Genomic DNA, 23720 nt, shown 5'->3' on the forward strand with positions numbered 1-23720 from the left:
CGTGCCGGCTGGGCTCCGTGCCGGTCCACCAAAGCCTGGGGGGTCTGGCCACGTGTCCTCCAAAGGCGTGTGTTCTTGTGCTGGTCCTAGTGTCTGGAAATGTGAGGTCTTGTTTGTGTTTGGGACCGGCTTTTTGTGCGGGTCTTGTATCTGCACACCTTTCCAGGGGCCAGTGTATTTTGTCTCAAGCCATTTGCCTTTTGTCTTATCGTCCATGTACGTGCTTCACGTCGTCGTCCTGGTTATATGTCTTAGTGTGTGCCTGGGCAGTCCTTGTGAGTCTTTGTATCAGAATTGTGTTTGGCCGTGTGGTATATGACTGCTGTGTGTCTGGATACCTGTGTGTGTGGTGAGTTTAAACCTACGTCCGTTGTTTGAGTGGGATGTGGCTACAAGCGTACGCCTTGGGAACCCTTAGGGTCTGTCTACTGTTGGAGGTGATAGCCAAACAGAGTAAGTCCACCCAAGAGCTGAACCTATGAAGTCTCCTCAGGACTAGAGGAGACCCCAGGGCCTCAGAATCTGGGGACCAGTATTCTAGATCCTTCAGTTTTGAGTGACCTTGGGATGTCTCTTTTCTAGGCATCTGGTTTCTTCCCTGTGAAGTAGAATTGGTAGCACCTGTCCTGCTGACTTCATGTGGCTGTTGTGCAGGCTCAAGGCATATGCCCAGGACATGGGCTACCTCCTTACTGTGCACATACCTGGAAAAGAATTGGCATTTCTGGTTCAAAAAGAAGTTTTCTGCTGTTTGAGTTTACTCACTCATTGTCTATTTGCTGAGCACCAGCCATGTTTGTGCCCAGATGTGCCCAGTAGAAGAGACCTGGAGGAAAAATAATTCCTTACCCATTACAGCAAAGGAGACAAGAACAGTACAGTACAGAGTACAGGGTAGTCAGGCCACAGGAAGCAGATAGCTTGTGATGAAAAGCATGCCCTTGGAAATCAGATAGATGTGAAGTCAAGCTCTGACTTCACAGTTGGGTCTCCATAGGCAGGTCTTTTAACTTAGGTCCTGAACTTAGTTTGCTTATCTGTAAAATGGGGATTAATAGGTAGTACCTCCTTAATGGGGTTGTTCTGAGGATTAAATAAGATAATGTATGAAGTGAGCCTAGTCAGTCCTTTATGCATATTAAGTGTGTAAAATGCTACCTGATATCACTAGATTGCTAGTTATTATCATAGAGGACACAAAAATCCTTGAGAAGGTTACCAGACAAAGCTGGGCAGATGGGGGGACAGACAGGCTATTTGGAGTAGGTGGCAAATGAACTGGGCCTTGAAGGCTGAGTAAATAAATATAATAAAGTGTCACCCTTTTTTGGTTTATGTGAAAGAGTTTTCTTCATCAAACACTCTTCTCTGTCCCCAGGCAATGAGAAGCATGATCTTCACGTTATCCCGCAACAGGGCTGGAGTGAGCCAATTGTCCAAGACCTGGCCCAGGTTGTTGAGGAGGCCACAGGGGTTCCACTGCCTTTTCAGAAACTTATATTTAAGGGTAGGCATTTCTCTTCCAGCTTTGAGTCCTTAGGGCTAATGGGCCTACTTAAAACTGCTTAGCCTTACCTAGTGGTAACTCTTAGTTTTCAAACTGGGATAATTCTTATTTGCTTGTTTAGTCATCCATTCCTTAGACATGTATTTTACTGAGGCCCTTCGATATACTGGACACTTTGAAACATTTGGACAGATGTTAGAGTTGAAGTCCCATGAGGGTGGCAGAAATCTTAACCATTTTTGGTGAAAGTGCACAGGCAGTGTTCCCTGGCTAAGCTAGATTCTCTTCCCATCATATGCGTATGTGGCTCTCCTGACCACTTCTGCAAGTTACTATTAAGTAATTGTTTTCATAGTTGCTGAACATCTGATTTCTCTGTTAGGGATAACTAACTTTGAGGGAAGACACTACTGTGTCCAATGCTCAGCATAGTGCTGACACAGAGATGTTGAACAAACTTACTAGGGGCCTGGATATGGCAGGCCCCCCATCAGTAGATGATACTGATTTCTGCCAGGACCCACCTCCCCCTCCTATTCCCATATCTCCCATATCTATTCCATATCTCCCATACCTCCCCCCATCTCCTGAGAGATCCCATATTTGTGGTATCTGATGGGGCTAGATTTATCCCATTTGGTGCCAGTCTTTTTTTTTTTTTTTTTTTTTCAACGTTTATTTATTTTTGGGACAGAGAGAGACAGAGCATGAACGGGGGAGGGGCAGAGAGAGAGGGAGACACAGAATCGGAAACAGGCTCCAGGCTCTGAGATTTGGTGCCAGTCTTAAATAATTTAGTGATGGGAAGCATTTTTATTTATACTTCATAGTGCAACTCCTTGTCTTTTTTTATTTTTTAAACATTTTATCATGGAATTATAAAATGCAATAGAAATCCATGTTTCAGGGGTGCCTGGGTGGCTCCATTGGCTTAGCGTCCCTGTCTTGATTTTGGCTCAGGTCATGATCCCAGGGTTGTGGGATTGAGCCCTGCCTCAGGCTCCACACTAAGCATGGAGCCCGCTTAAGTCTCTCTCTCCCTCTGCCCTTCTCTCCTGCTCTCTCTCTCTCTCTCTCAAAAAAAAAAAACAAACAAAAAACCATATTTCAAAATGGAGGAAAGCACAAAGAAAATGCTCTATGTTCTTCTGGATAAAACCCCTCATTATATTTCAGAATGTTTCTTATATTATTTTTATTTTTTAAAAATAATTTTTTTAATGTTTTATTTATTTTTGAGAGAGAGAGAGAGAGAGACAGTACATGTGGAAGAGGGGCCGAGAGAGAGGGAGACACAGAACCCAAAGCAGGCTCCAGGTTCTGAGCTGTCAGCACAGAACCTGATGCAGGGCTTGAACTCATGAACCGTGAGATCATGACCTGAGTTGAAGTTGGACGTTTAACTGGCTGAGCCACCCAGGCACCCCTCATATATATACACATATGCATATATACATGCGTATATACATGTATGTATATACGCATGTATATGTGTATATACACATATATACACACATGTATCTATACATGCATATATGCATATATGCATATACGTATACTACTTTTAAAAATATACATACATGTATATATACATATATGTGTGTGTGTGTGTATATATATAATATATATATACATTTATATATATATATATATATTTTTTTTTTTTTAAGTAGTTTTCACACCCAGCTCAGATCCCCGTGCAGGGCTTGAACTCACGACCCTGAGATCAAGACCTGAAGCTGAGATCAAAAGTTGGGCACTTAACCTACTGAGCCACCCAGGCGCCCCTCATTTCAGCATATTTCTATCCAACTTTTTGTTTGTTTGTTCAGGCATCCTGAAGTGTGAGTTCTTATTTATGTATGTGTTTTTAGTTGACGAAACTGAGATTATATTGACTATATAGTTTTTATAACATTTTTCTTATAATGCTGAGCCATCAGCATTTATTGTGGCATTCAGGTTTCCTAAAAAAATTAGCTTTAGGGGCGCCTGGGTGGCTCAGTTGATTAAGCGTCCAACTTCGTCTCAGGTCATCATCTCACAGTTTGTGAGTTCAAGCCCTGCGTCGGACTCTGTGCTGACAGCTCAGAGCCTGCAGCCTGCTTCAGATTCTATGTCTCCCTCTCTCTCTCTCTGCCCCTCCCCTGCTCATGCTCTGTCTCTCTCTCAAAAATAAATAAAACATTAAAAAAATTTTTTTTAAATTAGTTTAATGCCTACAAAGTCTTCTGTACTGATGTATAGCTAATCAATCCCCTATTCCTAAATGTTTGTTTTTCCAGTTTCTCACTATTATGATTAAGGTTGCATTGAAGATTATCTTGTAACACTTATTGTGTAGGCACATGTCCAGTTACTTGTTTAGGATAAATTCTGAAGTGAAATTTCTGGGTCAAGACACTGTCTGAAAAGGTTATTACCAATTTATCCTCTTCTCATTAGTGAACACACTTGTCTGTTTCCTGTACCCTTGCTGAAATCTGTTTTCAGTGTTGTACAATTGTTACCACTTGGCTTAACTTCTCTTTTCAGGAAAATCTCTGAAGGAAATGGAGAAGCCATTGTCAGCACTTGGAATACAAAATGGTTGCCGAGTCATGTTAATTGGGAAGAAGGTAAATTGCTTTTTCCGCCAGAATACCTGAGAATCAAATGACCAAGGTCTTTTATACACATTTCTATTTAAAAGGCCAAACTGGGGACCCAGATTCTGCATTAATAAAATAGGTCTCTCTAAATACATGTAGCTCCATTCATTTGATAGGATTACTAGTTTTGTTATTCTCAGGCCTTCCCACTCCTGTTGGTTATGGTTTTTACTCTGGGAATTAGGAACAGTTATGCTGCTTCAATAACAGCTCTTGTGTTGGTGGTGGGATCTCAATCTGGTTAAAATGGGGCCTGAGTCAGGCCTTACTTACTTGCAGGGGATTTGCAAGAGAATGTTTTATTAAAATAAGCCTATAGATTTTTAAAATAAGTACTCTGCAAATTTCATCAGTCTCTCTCCCTTTAAACACCCCTTTTACTAAAATCTCCCACAAGGGAAAAACCCTCTTTGGCCAGAAAGAAAAGTTCAGAATAAAGAACTGAAAGAGGAAAAGAGCCAGTTTGTGAGGACAGTAGCCCCTGGGGTGATGAGTGAGGTTTATGGCCAGCCCTGCATTGTAGCACACTGGAATTGTTGGTCATAAGAAGCTTTCTATTTTGTGTGAGGTAGCTGATTCAGAGAGATGGAGAGAGGGCAGAGATTAGCAAAGTGGAGGCAAAAAAAAAAAAAAAAGTCCAGCTGCAGAACGCCAAGAGATTGGCACTTAGGATTTCCCCACAAAGAAGAATGTGATCAATTTGAGATAGTGTAAAAGCAGGAAGCTACTGGCCCTGACTACTGATTGTTTAGATGAGAGAAGGGGAAATATTCTAGGTTTCTTGCTCAAGGGTCAGGGGAATAGTTCTGAGCAATGGGCAGAACATAAAGGTTGAGTTTAAAGAAACTATAGGACCCCTAATTGGGGCTGTCCTGGGATATATGGAGCCAAGTCTCATTCAAGTCCGTTTCTGCCTCTTTTGGGCTGTGTGATCTAAGATTACTTTACATTAAACCTCAGTTTCATCATCAAAAACACTAGATTGTTCACAGGGATGTGGTAAGGCTTAAAATAATAATACAGGTAAAGTGTTTAGTGCCTGGCAGGGAGGAAATGCTCAACAGAAGTATTCATCATTGTCATCATCATCGTATTAAGTGGGAGAGCTCAGTTGGTGGGTGACACTTAGGAATTCATTTAAAGGAATGGTAGAATTCTACCTGTCTCACCATTCTGGACTCCTTACAGGTAGTCACTATAATTTGTTTCCTCTTGAGGTTTCAGTCTGGAGTCTGCTATGGATCAGCCCCAAGTTTAGGTTGAATCTGGCTCTTGGATTGGCTCCATCCTCCCAACCCAAGCTGTCCGGGGCCTGGCCAAATGTTTACTTAGTATCTTCTCTCTAGTCTAGAGTCTTTGTGGGTAGAAAACCCTAATGTGTAATCCTCCTGCTTGCTTTCCAAGAAGCAGCAGAGTTAAGGCTATTTTTTTCTAGGAGAGTGGTTTAGTCCAGTTGTGGTCAGATTTTTTTCTTGCCAGACAAAAGCTACCTTTCTTGGTGATTATTGACTTCATTTTATTTTTAAACGTTTTATTTTTTTTCTTTCTTTTTTTTTTTTCTTTTTTTCTTTTTAAACATTTTAGAACAGTCCAGAGGAAGAGGTTGAACTAAAGAAGTTGAAAGATTTGGAGAAGTCTGTGGAGAAGACAGCTGACCAACTGGAAGAGTTGAATAAAGAGCTTACTGGAATCCAGCAGGTCACTCTCTTTGTGGAGATGCAAATGTGTGGTCACCAGGACAGCCTCTCTAGTCAGATTCCCTGGGTTCAGATCCTGGCTTTACATTTTCTATTACTTTGGGCAAGTTTGCCTTGTCTCAAGTTCCTCACCTGTAAAAATAGACTAATGACAATACCTCCCTCCTCTTAGGGTTGGTGTGAGGATTAAACGATGCAGTTTGAGGGGCACCTGACTAGCTCAGTTGGTAGAGCAGGCCGCTCTTGATCTTGGGGTTGTGAGTTCAAGCCCCACATTGGGCGTAGATCTTACTTTAAAACAAAAATTGTAAAATAAAATGATGTACTTTGAGTCTGACACATACTAAGTGCTTTATAAGTATTACTGTCATTGTTATTTTCAAACCCTAGCCAGCATCCATTTGTGCTCCTAGGAGAGCACCTGCCATGCCAGGATCATGTATTATCTGAAATAGAACAGGTAGCTTCTCTCAGTCCAGTCTGTTATAATATGTTTAGCAAAGCAAAGAACATTTTGTTGAGGCATAAAAGGTCCAAGTTGAGCTTGATCTTAGAGGATGGTATCCTGTTCATTTCCTTCTATTAGAGAAGGGGTACAGAGACCAAGTAAGGATTGTGAACAGCCCCAAATCACATCTTCCCTCCCTCCCCTCAGTTTATAACATTAATAGATGTATGTTTTGGTTTTAATTACAAAAGTAATACATGCTGATTGTACAGAACTTTTAGGTAAACATAGGGGCACTAATACCTGTAAGCCCCTGACTCAAAAGATAACCAATACTGGGGCACCTGGGGGGTTCAGTCAGTTAAATGTCTGACTCTTGATTTTAGCTCAGGTCATGATCTCACAGTTTGTGAGATCGAGCCCTGCATTGGGCTATGCGCTGACAGTGTGGAGCCGCCTTGGGATTCTCTTTTTCCCTTTCTCTCTGCCCCTCTTTCCCTTGCTCTCTCTCTCTGAAAATAAATAAACTTAAAAAAAAAAGGACAACCAATACTAAAGACTGGAATATATTTTTGCATCTTAAATTGATATAATGTTGTGTACACTTTGTAAATTGTTCTATTAGATAAAAGATTGAACATTTTCCTATGTCATTAAAAATTATCATACTTATTGGGGTGCCTGCCTGGCTTAGTCGGTAGAGCATGTGACTCTTGAGCCCCATGTTGGGTGGAGAAAGTACTTAAAACAAAAATAAAATCTTAAAAAAATAATGATCATGTATTTCAAAACTTGCATAATATTGCCACATATATGAATATGTTATGGTTTAGCCAACCAATTCTTTATTGTTCATCAACCTAATGTTATTTTATCATTATGCATTAATGCTTTTCTGAACATCCTTGGATGTAAATCTTTTTTGACCATTTCTGACTCTTTAGTGGCATAAATTCTCTCACTTGGAATTGCTGGTTAATGTTTAAAGCCTTTACTACAAGTGGTCAAATCTGCATCTTCAATAAACATTCTTAGAGATCCCCGCTGTCCACCTGTTGTCACCAGCTAATTGGTGACTGGGCCAAGCAATGTGAATAAACAGCAAGACAGTTTAGTAAAAATAATGTAAATTCTGCCATTTGTTTACACAGGTCTATGTCAGGAATTATTTTAAGGGTCTGCATATATTCCTCTTTATGCCCATAGTAACCCTCAGGGGTGAGGTATCATAATCTCCATATTAAAAATGAGGACATTAAGTCTCAGATAGGTTAAGTAACTTATTCAAGATCACAAGCCAGTAAAGGGCAGTCAGAATTCAAGCCTGGGTCCATCAGGCTCTACACCTCGTGTTCCTAATGTCTGCCTCTTGTGTGTGGGTATACACTGGTGACTGGGGGCTGCACTTGGGAGGCATTTGCAGCCCTAGTGGGCCATGTGAGACAGAGTGGCCTGCAGCCTATCACAGTTCATGGGGTGACCCTGGGCCAGGTTTTCTGTTTTTTAGCAAGAGATGAAGTTGTGGGTCTGAGGTGTGGCCCAGCCTTTTGGGGGGATGTAGGCTCAGGGTGTGGCTGCTTCATCAGTGTCTTGGCATGGAGTTTTCTGTCAGCCTCAAGGAACCCTTGCAATAATGCATTATTCCTGCACAGGGCTTTCTGGCCAAGGATTTGCAAGCTGAAGCTCTCTGCAAACTTGATAGGAGAGTAAAAGCCACAATTGAGCAATTTATGAAGATCTTGGAAGAGATTGACACGCTGGTAAGTAAATATTCAGCTGAGAAGAACTAGTTTCCTTTGACTATGTTTCAGTCAGTTTCAGTCTTTCAGTAATGCACTCTTACTGTATGAGTATATTGAGCACCCGCTGTGTGTCAGACCCTGCTAATCCTTGGTGGATACACAAAAAGATAAGACAGTTCTTGATTTTTAGTCACTCACATCACACTAACATAAGGCTTTTGTCATTTTTATTTATGTATACTAATAGCATCCAGTTCTCACAAAGTTGGAACCCAAACGGACTCTGATTTTATGGTCAGAGAAACACAGGGCTTCACTTTCCTGATATTCATGTGGCTGATATTCCACTGGGCTCATTAGCTGGATGGAATTCAGTTAGACTCATGAGTAGCTCTTATGAGACTATTGGGGCTCATCGACTCCATGTTCCCTTCTGCAGAGGGATGGTAATCGTATTTCTAGCCTGATGCCTCATGTTTTTAAAATTTAAAAAAAAAAAATTTTTTTTTTTTTTTTTTTTTTTTTTTTTTGAGACTGAGAGACAGAGAGTGAGAGGGGGTGGGGCAGAGAGACAGGGAGACACAGAATCCAAAGCAGGCTCCAGGCGCTGAACTGTGAGCACAGAGCCCAATGCAGGCTAGAACTCGTGAAACCGCGAGATCATTACTTGAACTGAAATTGGACGCTTAATGGACTGAGCCACCCAGGTGCCCCTGATGCCTCATTTTTGAGGGTGAATTTCTCTGCTTGGGATTCTAGGGGAGTGAGAGGGGTTTGTAAAGAAGAGGCACAGTGAGCTCATGGTGTGGCCAGGACATAGTATCTGTACATAGGACACAGAGAAAGAACAAAGTCTTTGTTACAGATCAGTGTCTATGGCCCAGACATTGAGAACAAAGGTAACTTTTATAGAGGCGAGAGCCATGGGAAGAGCCATGTAAGATAAGATACAGACCAAGGGAAATCATTCCTGAAAATCCATGTCTCATTGACACTGGTGACTTAAGATGCATTTGGCATACTGTGGTGTTCTATCATGTTCTATCATGCCATTTTTACTGAGATTATTTATGTGTCAATGTGTTCTTCCACAGATTCTGCCAGAAAATTTCAAAGACAGTAGACTGAAAAGGAAGGGTTTGGTGAAAAGGGTTCAGGTGAGTTGTGTGGTCAGAGATTACAAAGTTTAATGTGTTTACCTGCGTGTGTGTTTACCTGCTCAAAGTAGGGTAGGATAGAAGTGTGATGTGTGGTGTGGACTTTTTTTTTTTTTTTTTGGTTGTTATTTAATGAGCCCAGAACATAAGAGAAAAGCTCCTTTCATGTCCCTGTAATTATATTTGAATTTACTAACTGGGAAGGAAGATCACACAATTCCAGGAGACACTATTCAGGTGAACACTGCTCCCTGAAATTGTACATTCACAGTGGCAAGGTTTCCTGTCCTCACCACCTGCTGGGGGTTGTCGTCAGAAACCCTAGTCCTATGCTGCCTCTGCCCCTGCCCTGCTTGCCTTAGAGCCAGGCCAGCTCCATCCCTACACAGCCTGTTTTGAGTCAGTCACCCATGGGTTCTGCACAATGGCTAAGCAAAGAGCCTTGCACGGGCAGGGATTGGCTAGCCCGGGATGGTCCCTCACTGCCCTGTATTTATGTATTAGGCATTCCTAGCTGAATGTGACACCGTGGAACAGAACATCTGCCAGGAGACAGAGCGGCTACGGTCCACAAACTTAGCTCTCGCCGAGTGAGGTGAGGCAAAGAGCATGTGCTGCCTTGAAGAACAGTGCCACCACCTCTGTCCTCTCTGGAATAGAAGTGACCTGATTTCTTCAGGGCCGCTGGGGACAATTGGCCGGTTGCCTGTTTTCTTGCCCCTCTACCTGTTCTCAATGAACAAGTGTTGTCTGCAATCTTCAGTAGAGCTCCTGTCTGTTTTCTCATTCTGTCTCTGTATGGCTGTGCTGTCCTGCAGCCCACCTTGTCTGGAAACGGCCTCCCCTCCCAAGTCTTCCCAGCTCTTTTGAGCTTTGGGTGCTTTCTTTGGGCTGGAGAGACCTCCTATTTGGGTTTATAGGCCCCATCTTCAGATACATGAGGCCTTTTTGCCCTTGTGATTCTATAACCTATAGATGTAACCTAGAACCACCAGGAGGTTACATCTAGTCAGGAATGTCGAGAGTAGCTCAGAACAGGTGTTTGGCAACGTGGGGTAGTCTAAACATCCCTCATTGTAACCTAATTCTGGCACAGCTGGCCAGATTGTTGGTTCACAGACCCTGACCTCACCTCCCAGTGACCCTGCCCAGCCTTGGGCCTTGAGATCTCAGAAGCCCATTTCTGGGTGGGGCTTGTATTGATGCTTAGACTTCCTTGTCCTCAGGTAAATCTCTAGTAGGTTAAGGCTGGTATTGACTGAATATCTGCTTGAAACCAGGCCACAAGTATGGCTTAGTGGGGGCAAAGAGAAGAGTCACAGTGAGGCAGGTAGTGAAGGCAACTGTAAACTTCTCAGGAGTTCTTTCAAAGGCATTTCTCTTTCATTGTACCCTTCTGAGGTCAGTGTTTCCCTCAAGGCTGTTCCTGTTTTTTTTTGTGGCCTTTTCCCCCTACGTTGTTATGTTTTTTAAAAAGTAGTTAATGTACGTACACATCATCAGTAAGCAAAACAATGTTCCAAGTTTTTTTGATGAAGTATGAGAAGCAAAAGCCTTCTGCGGTTCTAGCTATAATTTACGTTTAATAAGGTTGAGAGTGGCTCTGTATGCTAGAACTCTTAACCGGCTCGGCTGCCATCACCCCAGATTTTCCCACAGTGCCTAGGAGACAGGATTCCCACAGGCCACTCTGAGGCTGACCTTATTTGGCAGAGAGGGAGTCCCAGAAGCCCCAGGAATTTAGGACTGCGCAGGCGGGGCCTAGCACAAGGCAGTGGCAGTGGGGCATAAGTGGATGAGGCTCCGCCTTGCCCAGCCCACCTCGCACTTTAATCAGCAGTTCAGTATTTGTTTTTATACGGTAGCCCGTATTTGATTAATATTTGACATATTTGATTAATATGTACCTTTAACCCTAGACTCTCTAAGTTCCTTGGGTTAAGGAGTTTCTTTGTCTTGTTAACAAAAAAAAGCCATGTAATGAGAAGTTCCCGTGCACCAGGTGCTGTTCTGAGTTCTTTGGGTGTATTAGTCATTGAATCCTCACACATTCTAAGAGGCAGACAGATACTCTCCCCATGTTAGAGGTGAGGAAGCAGAGAGCTCACGTAATTTCTCAAGGTCATAAGTGTCAAGGCCAGGATACAAAGCTAGATGGTTTGATTTAGAGCCCATGCTCTTAATCTCCACTATACTGCCTCCTGACAATGTGGGCTTTCTCACTCCCTCTCATATTCTCTCTTCCTCTCTCTCTTTCTCCCTCATTGGTCTCTACTTCCCCTCTGGCCCTCTGCAGAGCAGCTTGAGTGGTCATAAAGTACAGATTTTACCATGTCAGTCCCCTTAGGATAAAGGCCAAAGGCCCTACCCTGTGCGCTCTCCCTGTCATCCTGGGCCACTCTCCTGTTTGCTGGCTGCTGTGGTCTTCCAGATGCTCTGTGCCCTCTCCTGCCTTGAGCAGGCCCTCTCCTTGCCTGTCTTTGCACATGCTGTTCCTCCATTTGGACAGCTCCTTACCATCTCTCCCCGTCCCTACCCCACCCGCTTTCTAGGTAACTGAACATCCCTTGAACTTAAGTCAAATGTCTCTCCATGGAGAAACCTCATCTACTGTCAGAACATATCAAACCCCCATGCGATACCGTTTCCCAGTTTGCCATAACTTTTCTTAATGATAAGTAGCATGATAAACCATGATGATTTATTTGTGGGATTATTTGATTAATATGTACCTTTAACCCTAGACTCTCTAAGTTCCTTGGGTTAAGGAGTTTCTTTGTCTTGTTAACAACATATTTCAAGCACATCTATTTATAATGGGTGCTCAATAAATATTTGGAGAATAAATGAATGTATGTTGAGCACACATATCTACAGTGAAATTCCCATAGCTGCTCTCAGCCACTGAAGCTCTGTCAGCACCGGAATTTACAGCATTTACAGTGTCAATAGCCATTGTTTTATTTAAGGGTGGAGAAGAGAGGCCGTAAGGCACAGGCTGCTGGGCAGATGTTCAGGGTGGTGACTGGGGCCTGTGCACAAGGCCCACCCACATAGATCTGCACATCCACAGGATAACTCTGCCTGTGAACAGGGAAAGAATACTCCTCTGTCGCCCACTTTCTCAGGACATGGGCAGTCCTACTGCAGGGGAACAAATGGGGCTCTGTGACCCACAAACATCCTTCAGCCTCACAGAGCTGGAAGAATTCTCCCACACATTGTCTGTTTAGTCACCAATTTCTACTAATCCTTTAAGACAGACCGCAAAGGTTACCTTCTCTGAGAAGCCCTTCTTCAGGACTGGTATTCAGGACTCTTAGCTGAAAGCACCAGAAAGCAAATTCCAAAGAGATTGTTAAAATAGAAAATTTATTGGCAGGATGTCGAGTTACCCCATGTAACTTTGGGACATTCGAGGGCAGTTGGACTTCAGGAGCTCAAACACAACCTGGAATTACTCTCTCTCTCTCTCTCTCTCTCTCTCTCTCTCTTTTTAATGTTCATTTATTTATTTTGAGAGAGAGAGTGTGAGAGTGGGGAGGGGCAGAGAGGGAGAGAATCCCAAGCAGGCTCCACACTGTCAGCACAGAGCCCAACATGGGGCTTGAACCCACAAACTGTGAGATCATGACCTGAGCCAAAATCAAGAGTCGGTCACTCAACCGACTGAGCCACTCAGGTGCTCTTTTTTTTTTTTTTTTTTCAACTTTTTTTTAATGTTTAGTTTTGAGAGAGAGTGTGAGCAAGGGAGGGATAGAGAGGGGGACAGAGGATCTGAAGTGGGCTCTGCACTGACAGCAGCAAACCGGATGCAGGGCTTGAACTCATGAACTGTGAGATCATGACCTCAGCTGAAGTTGGAGGCTCAACCTACTGAGCCACCCAAGTGCCCCATATCTCTTTCTTGGCATGATGGTATCATTCTGTCAATCCTACTTCTTCCACAAAGTAGGAAACATGGCTGTCAGCAACCCTGATTTCATACATCTTACAGCTTCACTACCGGAGAGGAAATGCTTGTTGTTCCCTTATTTCAGTTCAAAAAATCCTGGAGAAGAATCTTGGCCAATCAGTAATGGCCAGGGCAGCAGTGTCGCATGCCACAGATAGGGCCTTTAGGGGCCCAGAGTTAGGTTTCCAGAGACAGGGCCAAGTGTTCACAGTTGTAAGGTGGCGAATGAGGTGTTTCTTCCAGTGTGGTGCCTGGTACCTGGCACGTTGTTCAGGCATAATCTTTGTGATTCCTTATCATGTGTGGAGGCCTGGCAGGGGAAGGATCAACAAGGGGAAGCTTGGCTGAGAAGCTGTATCAATTGAGTGTAAGAGGGACTCCCCACTTAGAGCATAAGCTTAGATATCACCAATATTTACACTTCTGTAGTAAGTGAACTGATTTTCAGCTTAGCACATAGCCAACCAGATAATAGTTTTTCCTAGTTTTATTGTGCCAGCGTGGCCAAGAGACTACATTTTAGCCAATGGGATGTAAATAGACTGTGTGCATCTTATTGGAAGTGTCTTCAGAGGCAGTAGAGTGCCCTTCTCTACCTCTCTGTGGACTGGAATGTAGACATGATGGCTGGCATTGGAGCAGCTGTCTTGTACATTGAAGAGGAAACTGATGATGGCAGAGTAACAATATTTAAGGAACATGAAGTTAGCATACCACAAAGGTCTATGTGCGAGAGAAATTAACTATTTAAGCCACTGTTTTTTGGCTTTTGGTTTCTCACAGCCAAACATAATACTGCATCACTCCTATGCAGGAGAGGAGCAAAAGTTTCTGTTAACAATAGCAGTAGTAGGGCCCACAGGTAACCTCCCAGTCCCTGCCACCTGCAAATCTATCAGCAACAGTTCCTGTCGTGTCCCCATTTCAGTTATCTGGGGAATGTTGGTTCCTGCCTTTTCTGCCCCCACTTTCTTCACAGTATGTTTTCCCATAGCACATTTCCCGCTCTCTCTGCCCACCCTAAAGGAAGAATCTGGGTCCACGTGACACTGCTTCTACTGGTCAGGCCCCTCTCCACACTCTTTTCCTCTGCCACCATTCTCAAGTGGCTCCTTCTTTGGCCCAAAAGAGGGTATATTTGACATGGACCACAGGCTGGGGGCTGGGGAGGGGGAGATTTCTGGATGCTGTGTGTTTTCATGGGCCATTGTATAGGTCCATGTGTGCTGTTTGTGACTGGAGTTGTGTCCAATGCCAACATATTTAAGTCACAATGGATGGTGACCAAAAGAACAGAGCAGGGTCTGGAAGTCATCTTCCTGTGGGTGACCAGGGTACAGGGGGACACTCAAAGGGTTGGGGCAGCTATTTTTAACTGTTATAGAACTAGGTCAATATTTTAACAAGTAGCTCAGATATATTGTGTATACTACCTAAATATCAGCCGTGGTGGTATCAGCCTGTGTGTGAGTGTGTGTGTGTGTGTGTGTGTGTGTGTGTGTGTGTGTGTGTAAGACTTGGGGTACTGGTACAGCCCAAGGAGAAGGCTCTGAGGGGTGTAGGACTCTCCCAAAGTCATATCCTCAGGCAGTGGTAGATGGTACACACGTCCCTTAAGTTCTTGACCTTAGTGACAAGCAGGCTGGGGCAGATAAGTGCGCTGGGGACAGGGGCTGACCTCCACAAGAGGGTCAAAGATACTTGGGACCTCTGGCGGGGACACATGACAGCATTGAGGAGCATTAGAGTGATGGAGAAGACATTAGATTCAGAGTAGGGAGGTCAGGGCAAAATCCCCCCACATACACTCACCCACCACTGCCACCACCCACCTCACCAAAGTTGTCAAAGATACTGGCCCATTTGGTTGAGTTGGGCTGGATCTTTTATTTCATGTCATATCCTCCACTCTCACCACTCTTCTCTAGCCTGAAGCTTCTTGGCTTAAGAGGCTGCTATGGGGTCAGCATTTGCCATCCTTCACAATCTGGATGTCCTGTTTGGTTTTCCTAGGATCAAAGGAGACAAAGATGAGGCCATCTCCTCAGGGACTGGAGCATACCCTTCAGGGACCCTGCCTGGCCCCATCTATCAAGACACCCTGCTGAGATATCTCTCCCCCACCCCCCACCCAGTGCAGGTGCAGGGCAGGTCCTAGGGGTCCCTGGACACATCCCTTTATAGGTTTTCCTTCTTGTACACCCTCCCCCAGGAGATCTGAGCTTCCTGGGATTTTGTCTACTACTGTATACTGATGGCTGCTGAATCTGTCTCCAGCCCTGACTCTGTCTTGAACTCTAGCCATACCTCCACCAGGCTGCCCCAGAGGCTCAACTGTCCACAGACCTCATTGCCCCACAAACCACCTTGATCCCCACTGCCTCCCATCTAAGGACATTGTTCTGCTGCTCTCTTGCCCCTCTGTCCAGAGCGCTATAGCTTCTGAAGACTATCTTCCATGATCCTGCTTAGCTCTGGCCCAGCTCAAGGGTTTTGGGGTCTTTTTAAGTTTATTTATTTTGAGAGAGAGTGGGGAGTGAGTGTGAGTGGGCAGAAGCAGAGAGAGAGAGGGCGAGAGAGAATCCCAAGCAGGCTCTGCACCAGCAGAGCAGAGCCCAATGCAGGGCCTAATCCCACAAACTATGAGATCATGACCTGAGCCAAAATCAAGAGTTGGATGTTTAACCAACTGAGCTACCCAGGCGCCCCTCAAGGGTTTTATTAATGAAGAAAGGAGACAAATAGGTGATCAGACATACCAAGGTCATATTCAGGCCCTTCTCACCTCTCAAGACTCATTTCTTGCCTGTTCCCACTCTCCTTTAAGCTTTATACTCCAGTGTATCCAATTTCTTATATTTTCTCAAATACAAACTTTTCTTTCCCTTCTAGATCTTTCCAAACCCAATTCACTACTTGGAATTGCCTTTCCTTGTTCCTTCTTTTTCCAAGCTAATTTCAACTTATCTTTCAGAACTAAGCTGGGAAGTCGTCCCTGCCCTTGTCCTTGCCCTGCACTCACAGTACCCTGGGTGCCCCCACCTGAGCCTTGAGGATTCTATACCACACAGTTGGCTAACCATTAGCGTGGCTTCCCCCTTGGGCTGACCATATGCCCCAGAAGGCCAGGGATGCTGTCTAGCTTATGCCCTGGTATATCCCCAGTGCCTAGCATGTAGTAGGTGCTCAATAAATGATTGTTGGCTGGAGGAATAAATGACGTCAGTCAGGGACAGAACAAGGGAAGGGACCCAGGGTTTCTGCAACGCCCTCCCCAACCCCCTGCCAGCTGAGGTTTTGTGCTCAGAGCCGTGCGCCTTCTTTGAAACACACTTGTGCTTGTTCTATTGGGGGCAGTGTCAGAGGAGTCAGGCCAAGGTGTGTGAAGGAAAAGGCAAGTCAAGTCTTGCTCCTTTCAGACCTGCATGCACCAGACATGGGGCAAGCCGAGGGGAAGGTGTGCGGTGGACTTACAGCCGGGTCAAGCAGAGCTGGCATTCACTGTCATATGTAACCCCATCAGTGCCACAGACCGGGATGGATGTCTGGGAACAGATTGGAGATTCCGCCATGTGCTCACAGATGGGCTGTGGAAGAGAGGAAGGGAAGGAGGGCACTCAAGGATTCAGAGGCAGTGAGGAGGGACCCAGGGACTCTGCTTGGAGTCATGGGCTCCAGGGGAGAGCCAGATTCAAGATGGCCCCGCTGTTGGTCCAGGGAGCATGAAACTAACCGCTCACAGCCCCTTGGCATGTTTGCTTATGTGTGCGTGCATGACTAAGTGTGTGTCTGTGTCTGCTGAGCCCAAGTCTGTTGGCAACCATGCGTTTGTCTGTGTCTGTATGTGAGGAGTGAGTTTATGCCCTCCTGGGGATGGGTTCCCACTCTTCAGAGGGCCTAACTAGAACCTCTGCTGCTGGTCCCAGTGAGGACCCCAGGAGACAGAACAACCCAGCAGTCTCAGGGGGCTCCTCCTCACTGAGGGCCCCCCAACTCACTCTGGCCTACATGACCCATCAGACCCCTGGTGTGGGAAGGCTGGAAAAATGAGACAGGGCTTAGGATGGGAGCGTGGGACAGGACAGGGTGAGAGAGGCAGTGCCATGCAACAGTGATGAGATCTGGAGCCTGAGTTCTGCACTGATTAACTGTGTAAATTTGACTGAGCCGTTTCTACTCTTTAGGCCTTAGTTTTCCTCATCTGCAAAAACTGTAAATAAATATAGTATTTTTCTCATATAGGGTTAATTGAAATAATGTGTGTAAAGTACTTGGTTCCTTGGCACAATAATAAGCCTGGGTTCTGATGGGCTGACAGTGTGAACTTGCTGAGGCTGCTGGATGGGAAGGTGGCTTTGAGCCTCCTTGTTCACCTACGTGAAGGGTGGGTTGGGGGATCTCAAGGAGGCCCGCACCACTGCCTTGGGATCCCTGGGGACATCAGACCCAGGGCCAAGGTAGAATCAGGGTTCAGAGACAATTTGGTGTCTGTCCCCTGCAGTGAAGAGATGGATGATGGAGTGTGATTGGGGAGGTTGGTCACACCAGGGGGCCAAGGGGCCAGGGGGCCTCTGGCCTGAACCCTACAGCCTGCCCCATCTGCACTACACAAAGCAGAGAGTGCACTCAGTCCTGCTGAGCCTGGGCAGGGGATCTCACTGCTGGCAGGGACGTTGGAGACCAGGTTGGGGCAGATCTCTTGGGGTCCTTGAAGGCAAGTTTGGGACCTTGGCAAAGGGGCTGGGCCAGCTCAGCCTGGAAGGGCTAACCTGGGGAGCATGCAGGCTCAGGAGGCCATGCTGGCCACCTCGGAGCCATCTTGAGTTGTCTGAGCAAGAGTATAAAGAAGAAAAATGGTGGTTGCCTAGCATGGATACGGAAGCGAGGCCAGAACGGCAGCCCTGGAGCCAAAACTACAAGCGGCTGCCTTACCATTCTTGAGAAAGTGAACTTTCCCTCCACGGACACTGGCACTTCTGAAAGGCAAAAATGCAAGAGTTAGGTGATAATGGCTCTAGGCAGGAGGTCTGGGGTCTGAGGACTGCTTCAGGAGACCTGTTCCAGCCACTACCCAGTCTGCAATTCGCAAGGAAAAGTACTGAGTCACCAGACAGTGGGGCTCCCAGAAAGCTGATGTGACCTTGGGTTGCTAGCACAGAGACAGGAAATCTAGAGTTAGGGAGGTGATGCTCCGACCTGTTCCTTATTAGTCAGATCCCACTAGGATTGTTAAATCCCATATAATAATAAAAATAGTTCAGTTACTATGTACCAGGCATCGAGAATACATGATCTTAATTAACTAGTCTTCACATCTCTATCACTATTATGCAACAAGGAGGAAAGGAGGCTGTGGTAGATGCTGTGGTCTGCTACCCAGATCCCACCTGCAGGACTAAGGTGCTCATTTCCTCAGCTGCCAGGAGTATTGGCCACTCCTGGCAAGTCCCTTGCTAGGAATTACCCTCAGAGAACAGAGCTGCCTCACCTGTGTTTGCATCCCCGACCCAGGAATAGCCCACATTCAATGACAGGTTGGTGTTTGTACAATGGCCGGAACCCCTCATCTCTATTCAAAACAATGTGGAGGAGCCACCCCAGCTCAAAAGCTCCCTGTAAGATTGTTGGGGGCCTCTGTTGCACAGCATCACAACTTTCCTCATCCCTCATGGGTGTACCCCCGTGAGCACGCCCCAAGACACGGCATGCCTGTCTGAGTCTGCTTCCTGGGGAACTTGCCCAACCTAGGGAAGAGGCTCAGAAGGTAAAGCAACACAGATTGTTGAGGGAAGAGCTGGGATTGCACACAGGTCTGTCACTTCCCAGCCTGTTCTTGTCTCATACACGGTTGTGCCACCCAACCCTCCATGGTCTAGGTGCACTGCTTGCACACGAACAAACTGATATGACTGGAGAACATGACAGGTGCAAGGGGGAATGGAGCCATATCTAATGCCATAGGTGGAAGGTAAGGTGTCTACATAAATTGGAGAAGGGCAGGATGCTTCCTGAAGTCTCTGAAGGGCTGTTCTGGGGCCAAGGGAGAGACAAGCTCTTCTCAACCTCACAGTGCAGAACCCATTTGTGCAAGGAAACAGCAGGGAGGCAGGTTTGAGTTTCAGAATTTTCTCTCAGTGGAAACATACCTCGGTGAAGGATGCTGTTTCCAGAAGTGGAGAGTTCTCCATCACTGGAAGTGTGCCCAGCACTGTGGTTTTAGCTTTCCCTGAGGCTGCCGTTTTAAGAGATTTCCAAGGTAGAGAGGGAGAAGGAAAGTGAGACAGAGTGACCCCTGATGTGCTATTTAAGCATGGCGTTGGGGCAGCAACATGCCAACCCAGCCTTGTCACCACAGTGCTCAAACCCTCCGTGATTATAAAACTAGAAATGAGAAGTTATCCAAATATCCTTCAATAGCAGAATGGATAAACTATGATACACAATACAGTGGGATACAACTCAGCAATAAAACAGGAAAACAACTGATATATGCGACAACATAGCTCAATCTCAAAACACGCTGAGCGGAAGAGGCTAGACACAAGACTATATACTATATGGAAGAGGCACCTTGAGCCAAGGTGAAGGGCAGCCCGGGGATAAATACAACTTTAAAAAAAAAAAAATTTTTTTTTTTGCATTTATTTATTTTTGAGAGACAGAGACAGTGTGAGCAGGGGAGGGGCAGAGAGAGAGTGAGACACAGATTCATAAGCAGGCTGCAGGCTCCGAGCTGTCAGCACAGAGCTGGACGTGGGGCTTGAACCCATGAACCGTGAGATCATGACCTGAGCCGATGTCGGACACTTAACTGACTGAGCCACCCAGGCGCCCCAATAAATACAACTTTCTATGTGACTTTCTAGAACAGGCCAAACTAATTTATCGTGAAGGAAAAAAAACAGCAGTTGCCTCTGAGGGTAGGGTGGGGGAAGGGATTGACCAGCATGAGGGACATTTCTGGGGTGCTGGAAATATTTTGTTTTGGTTTGTTTTAATTTTTATTTTAAGTGGGTTCCACACCCAACCTGGGGCTTGAACTCATGACCCTGAGATCAACAGTCACATGCTCTATCAATTGAACCAGCCAGATGCCCCAGAAATATTTTGTGTCTTGATAGGGGTTTGGGTTACACAGGTACATGCATTGTCAGAACTCATTGAGTGATAACATTTGTTTGTTTCATGGTCCATAACTGTTAGGGGATGAAAAAGCATTAAAAATATATAAAGGCCTTCCACGGCTCCCTGCCAGGATCACTAAGCTCCTTCATCTTATGTTGAGGGCCCTGCGTGAGCCCTCACAAACTCCCTCCTGGACTCACTTCCTAGTACACCTCTCCATGTTCCTATGCCCCAGCTATTCCTTGCTGCCCATTCTTCCAGGACAGGCTCTGCTTTGGCTTATGCTGTGTCCCTCTACCTGAGATGTCCTTATCACCCTTCTACTGATTCTACCTTCGTGTCAAGGCTCAGACGCTACTTCCCTGGGAAGCCTTCCCTCATGTCTCCCAGAGTTCCCTGGGCAGACCTGGATTAAGGCTTCTGTTTTTGTCCATTTGGGCTGCTATAACAAAAATACCACAAAGTGGGTGTCTTCTAAACAACAAACATTTATTTCTCACAGTTCTGGAGGCTGGGAAGTCTAAGGTCACAGAACTGGCAGATTTGGTGTCTGGCAAGGGCCCTCTTGGTTCATAGCTGGCGCCTACTTACCGTGTCCCCACATGGTAGAAGGGGTGAGGGGGTCTCCGGGGTCTCTTTTGGAGGGCACTAATCCCATTCATGAGGGCTGTACCCTCAGGATCTAGTCATCTCACGAGAGTCCCACCTCCCAAATAGCATCACTTTGGTAGTTAGGATTTCAACATATAAATTTTGGGGGCCACAAATATTCAGACCACAAATAGTAGCTTCTATCATGACAGTCCTGCCTCCCTATGACCTGAGCTCCTTGGGGCTCCTATGGTTCTGCCCCCATGTGTCAATGCCCCGCCACATAGTGGGTGTTCAGGAATTGGAAGTTACACTGACTCTCAGGCTGCCCTGGACTCCCCTCCTCATTCAGCCCAGGCAGGAATCTGAAAGGACACAAGGATTCTCTTCAGGGCAGGCCTCCTCAGTGTTCCCAACAGGAGAACTGCTCAGAGAATGGCTGCCAGGTTGGGAGTAAGCAGGCTATGCTGGGCCAGAGCCCCCAGACCCATTCTCTGTTGCCCCAGCCCCTAGGCCTATGTCCCCAGCGAGGGGAATGGGTGTGGGACTGGCCATGAGGTTGGTGGCCTTCCAGGAGGGTCCTAAGAAATCTCCCTGTTTCCGTCTTTAGTCTATTCTCAACACAGCAACTGGAGTGATTCTTTTAACACACAACTCTGCTCGAAACCCTTCGGGGCCTTCTGTTTCTCTCACAGGGAAAGCCACGTTCTCACATTGGCCTTCAAGGCCTTACCCAGTATAGTTCCCCGTTGCCTCTATCATCTCCTTCCTTGCTGCTCTGCAACCTGCCTCTCATTCCTTTCCAGCCACAATGGCCTCCTTGCCGTACCTCAAACACTCCAGGCGTGCTCCTACCTCAGGGCTTTTGCAGTGCCTGTTCCCTCTGTCTGGGACCTCTTCTCCCAGATATCCACATGGCTCAACCCCTTGCCAGCTTCCAGCCTTGCTCTTAGAATGCCCCTGATTTAACATTGCAGCCCCCTCCCTCACGCTGCCCAATATGTTTTCTTTATCCTTTATTGCCTTCTAACATTGCACCTATCTTGTTTATTGTCTATTCCCCTCCATCCTACCTCACTGGATTTCCGCTCCATCAGGGCAGTTCTCTTTCTGTTTGCTCACTGATATGTCTTAAGGGCCCAGGACAATGCCTGATACACAGCAGGTGTGAGACCGCAGAGGGGCTCCAGGGCCTGAGGAGACCCCACTCCAGCTGCATGTGTCTAGCCCGGGACAAGGGCTCCCCTGGGCTCACACAGCTGCGGTCTGTCCCACAAGCACAGCCTGTCACAGCAGATGGGAGCTCAGAGGACCCAAGCCAAGATTCCTTCAGCACCCACCACCTTGCAGCCAGAAGACTTACCTGCCTCTCCTGAGATAGGCCTGCTTCCTGCTGCCTCCCCAATCTCTCACCAAGTAGTTGCTCAGAGAAACTTTGAACCAGGACAACTTCCTACGCTATAGCTGGAGAAACAGAGACCCTAAGAAAGGAGGGATTTTTGCAATTCTGGGGCCAGAGTCAGGATTTGAACCCAGGTTTCTTCTAGCCCAGGACTTTTCCCACCACAGTAGAGGTACAGAAAGAGGGTATATGCAGAAAATTGAGGCCTCAAAGGTGCTCCAGGTCCTGTCTCTGCCCCCACAAACTCATCTAACATTACCAAGCCACAGAGAATCCAGGCTCTGTCCACTCACCCCTGTCCACAATGAGGAGGGCGGCCATGGCCAGGGCAACCACCCACAGGCGGACAGCCATGCTGATCCTGGACTGACTGGTCCAGGCTGGCTGGGGCCTGAGCCAGGGGGATGATCAGAGACTATTTATAGGGCTGATCCCCACCCTTATCTGGGGCCAGATGGAGAGGCAGGAGCGTCATCCAGAGAATATCTGCACCCTGACATCAGCGATGTTGAACCTGTGGTGGCCTGGAGCTGTGCCTACGTGGCTGGCAGATTTCCAGAGTGAAGGAAAGTTTGGACAACCTACAAAGCTAACACCAGTCTGAGGGCTGGAGTGAGAGGGAGAAGGAAATTGAAGTAGAAAAACAGAGAGAAACCGAGTCAGAGAAACAGGGAGAAGGACAGACAGGCAGATCAGAAGGACACATAAAAAGAAAAGCAGCCACTGAAAGGTGAAGAGGCAGAGAAGAGGGGCTGGAGCCTTGGGTTCCTTTGCTGGTGTTGCACTAACCAACTTTGTGATCTCAGAAAAGACACTTTCATTAACTGGGACTGAGTTTACCCATGCACAAAATGAGGATGGCAGTTCTGACTCTTGTCTCCCTCCTGGGGCTGCTGTGAAGAGAGGAGTGGGGACAGCAGATGGGAAAACATTTTTGCAGAGGATGAAGTGGAGTGTAAATAGAAATAGAGATGTTCTTGGGGTACCTGGGTGGCTCAGTCGGTTGGGCGTCCGACTTTGGCTCAGGTCATGACCTCATGGTTGGTGAGTTCGAGCCCTGCGTCCGCCTCTGTGCTGACAGCTCAGAGCCTGGAGCCTGCTTCGGATTCTGTGTCTCCCTCTCTCTCCACTCCTCCCTGGCTTACACTCTGTTTCTCTCTCAAAAATAAAAGTTAAAATAAATTAAAAAAAAAAAAGGTTCTTTTTATTTCTTTCCTCTCCCTCCCCCACCATGAAAGGGCATAATTGACACAGTGGGGGTGGGGGGGGGGGAAGCAAAATAAAACATAAAGAAGATACACTCATGCCTTTCATGTATTATATTCCATTTGCAGTTTAATGGGTTAAACCCATGGTTTAATGGGTTTTAATGGGTTAAAACAGACCAGATTATTTTCAAGAAAAATCAGTATCTAAAACTCCCCCATACTTATACAATATACATA

The 23720-nt window shown here is 46.1% G+C and overlaps 1 protein-coding gene across 1 annotated transcript; it reads right to left on the reverse strand.

Annotated features, from left to right (window-relative positions):
- Positions 1-15024: 15024 nt before the first annotated feature.
- On the reverse strand, positions 15025-22664 carry SPINK4 (serine peptidase inhibitor Kazal type 4). Its single transcript, XM_047831315.1, has 4 exons — positions 22569-22664; positions 18090-18133; positions 16632-16744; positions 15025-15166 (listed from the first exon to the last, which is right to left on the reverse strand). Exons 1-4 carry the CDS (start codon positions 22627-22629, stop codon positions 15121-15123), a joined length of 264 nt encoding a protein of 87 aa, XP_047687271.1. The 5' UTR covers positions 22630-22664; the 3' UTR covers positions 15025-15120.
- Positions 22665-23720: the final 1056 nt, after the last annotated feature.

Source organism: Prionailurus viverrinus, chromosome D4 (genome assembly GCF_022837055.1).
Source record: "Prionailurus viverrinus isolate Anna chromosome D4, UM_Priviv_1.0, whole genome shotgun sequence".
NCBI classification, from domain to species: domain Eukaryota; kingdom Metazoa; phylum Chordata; class Mammalia; order Carnivora; family Felidae; genus Prionailurus; species Prionailurus viverrinus.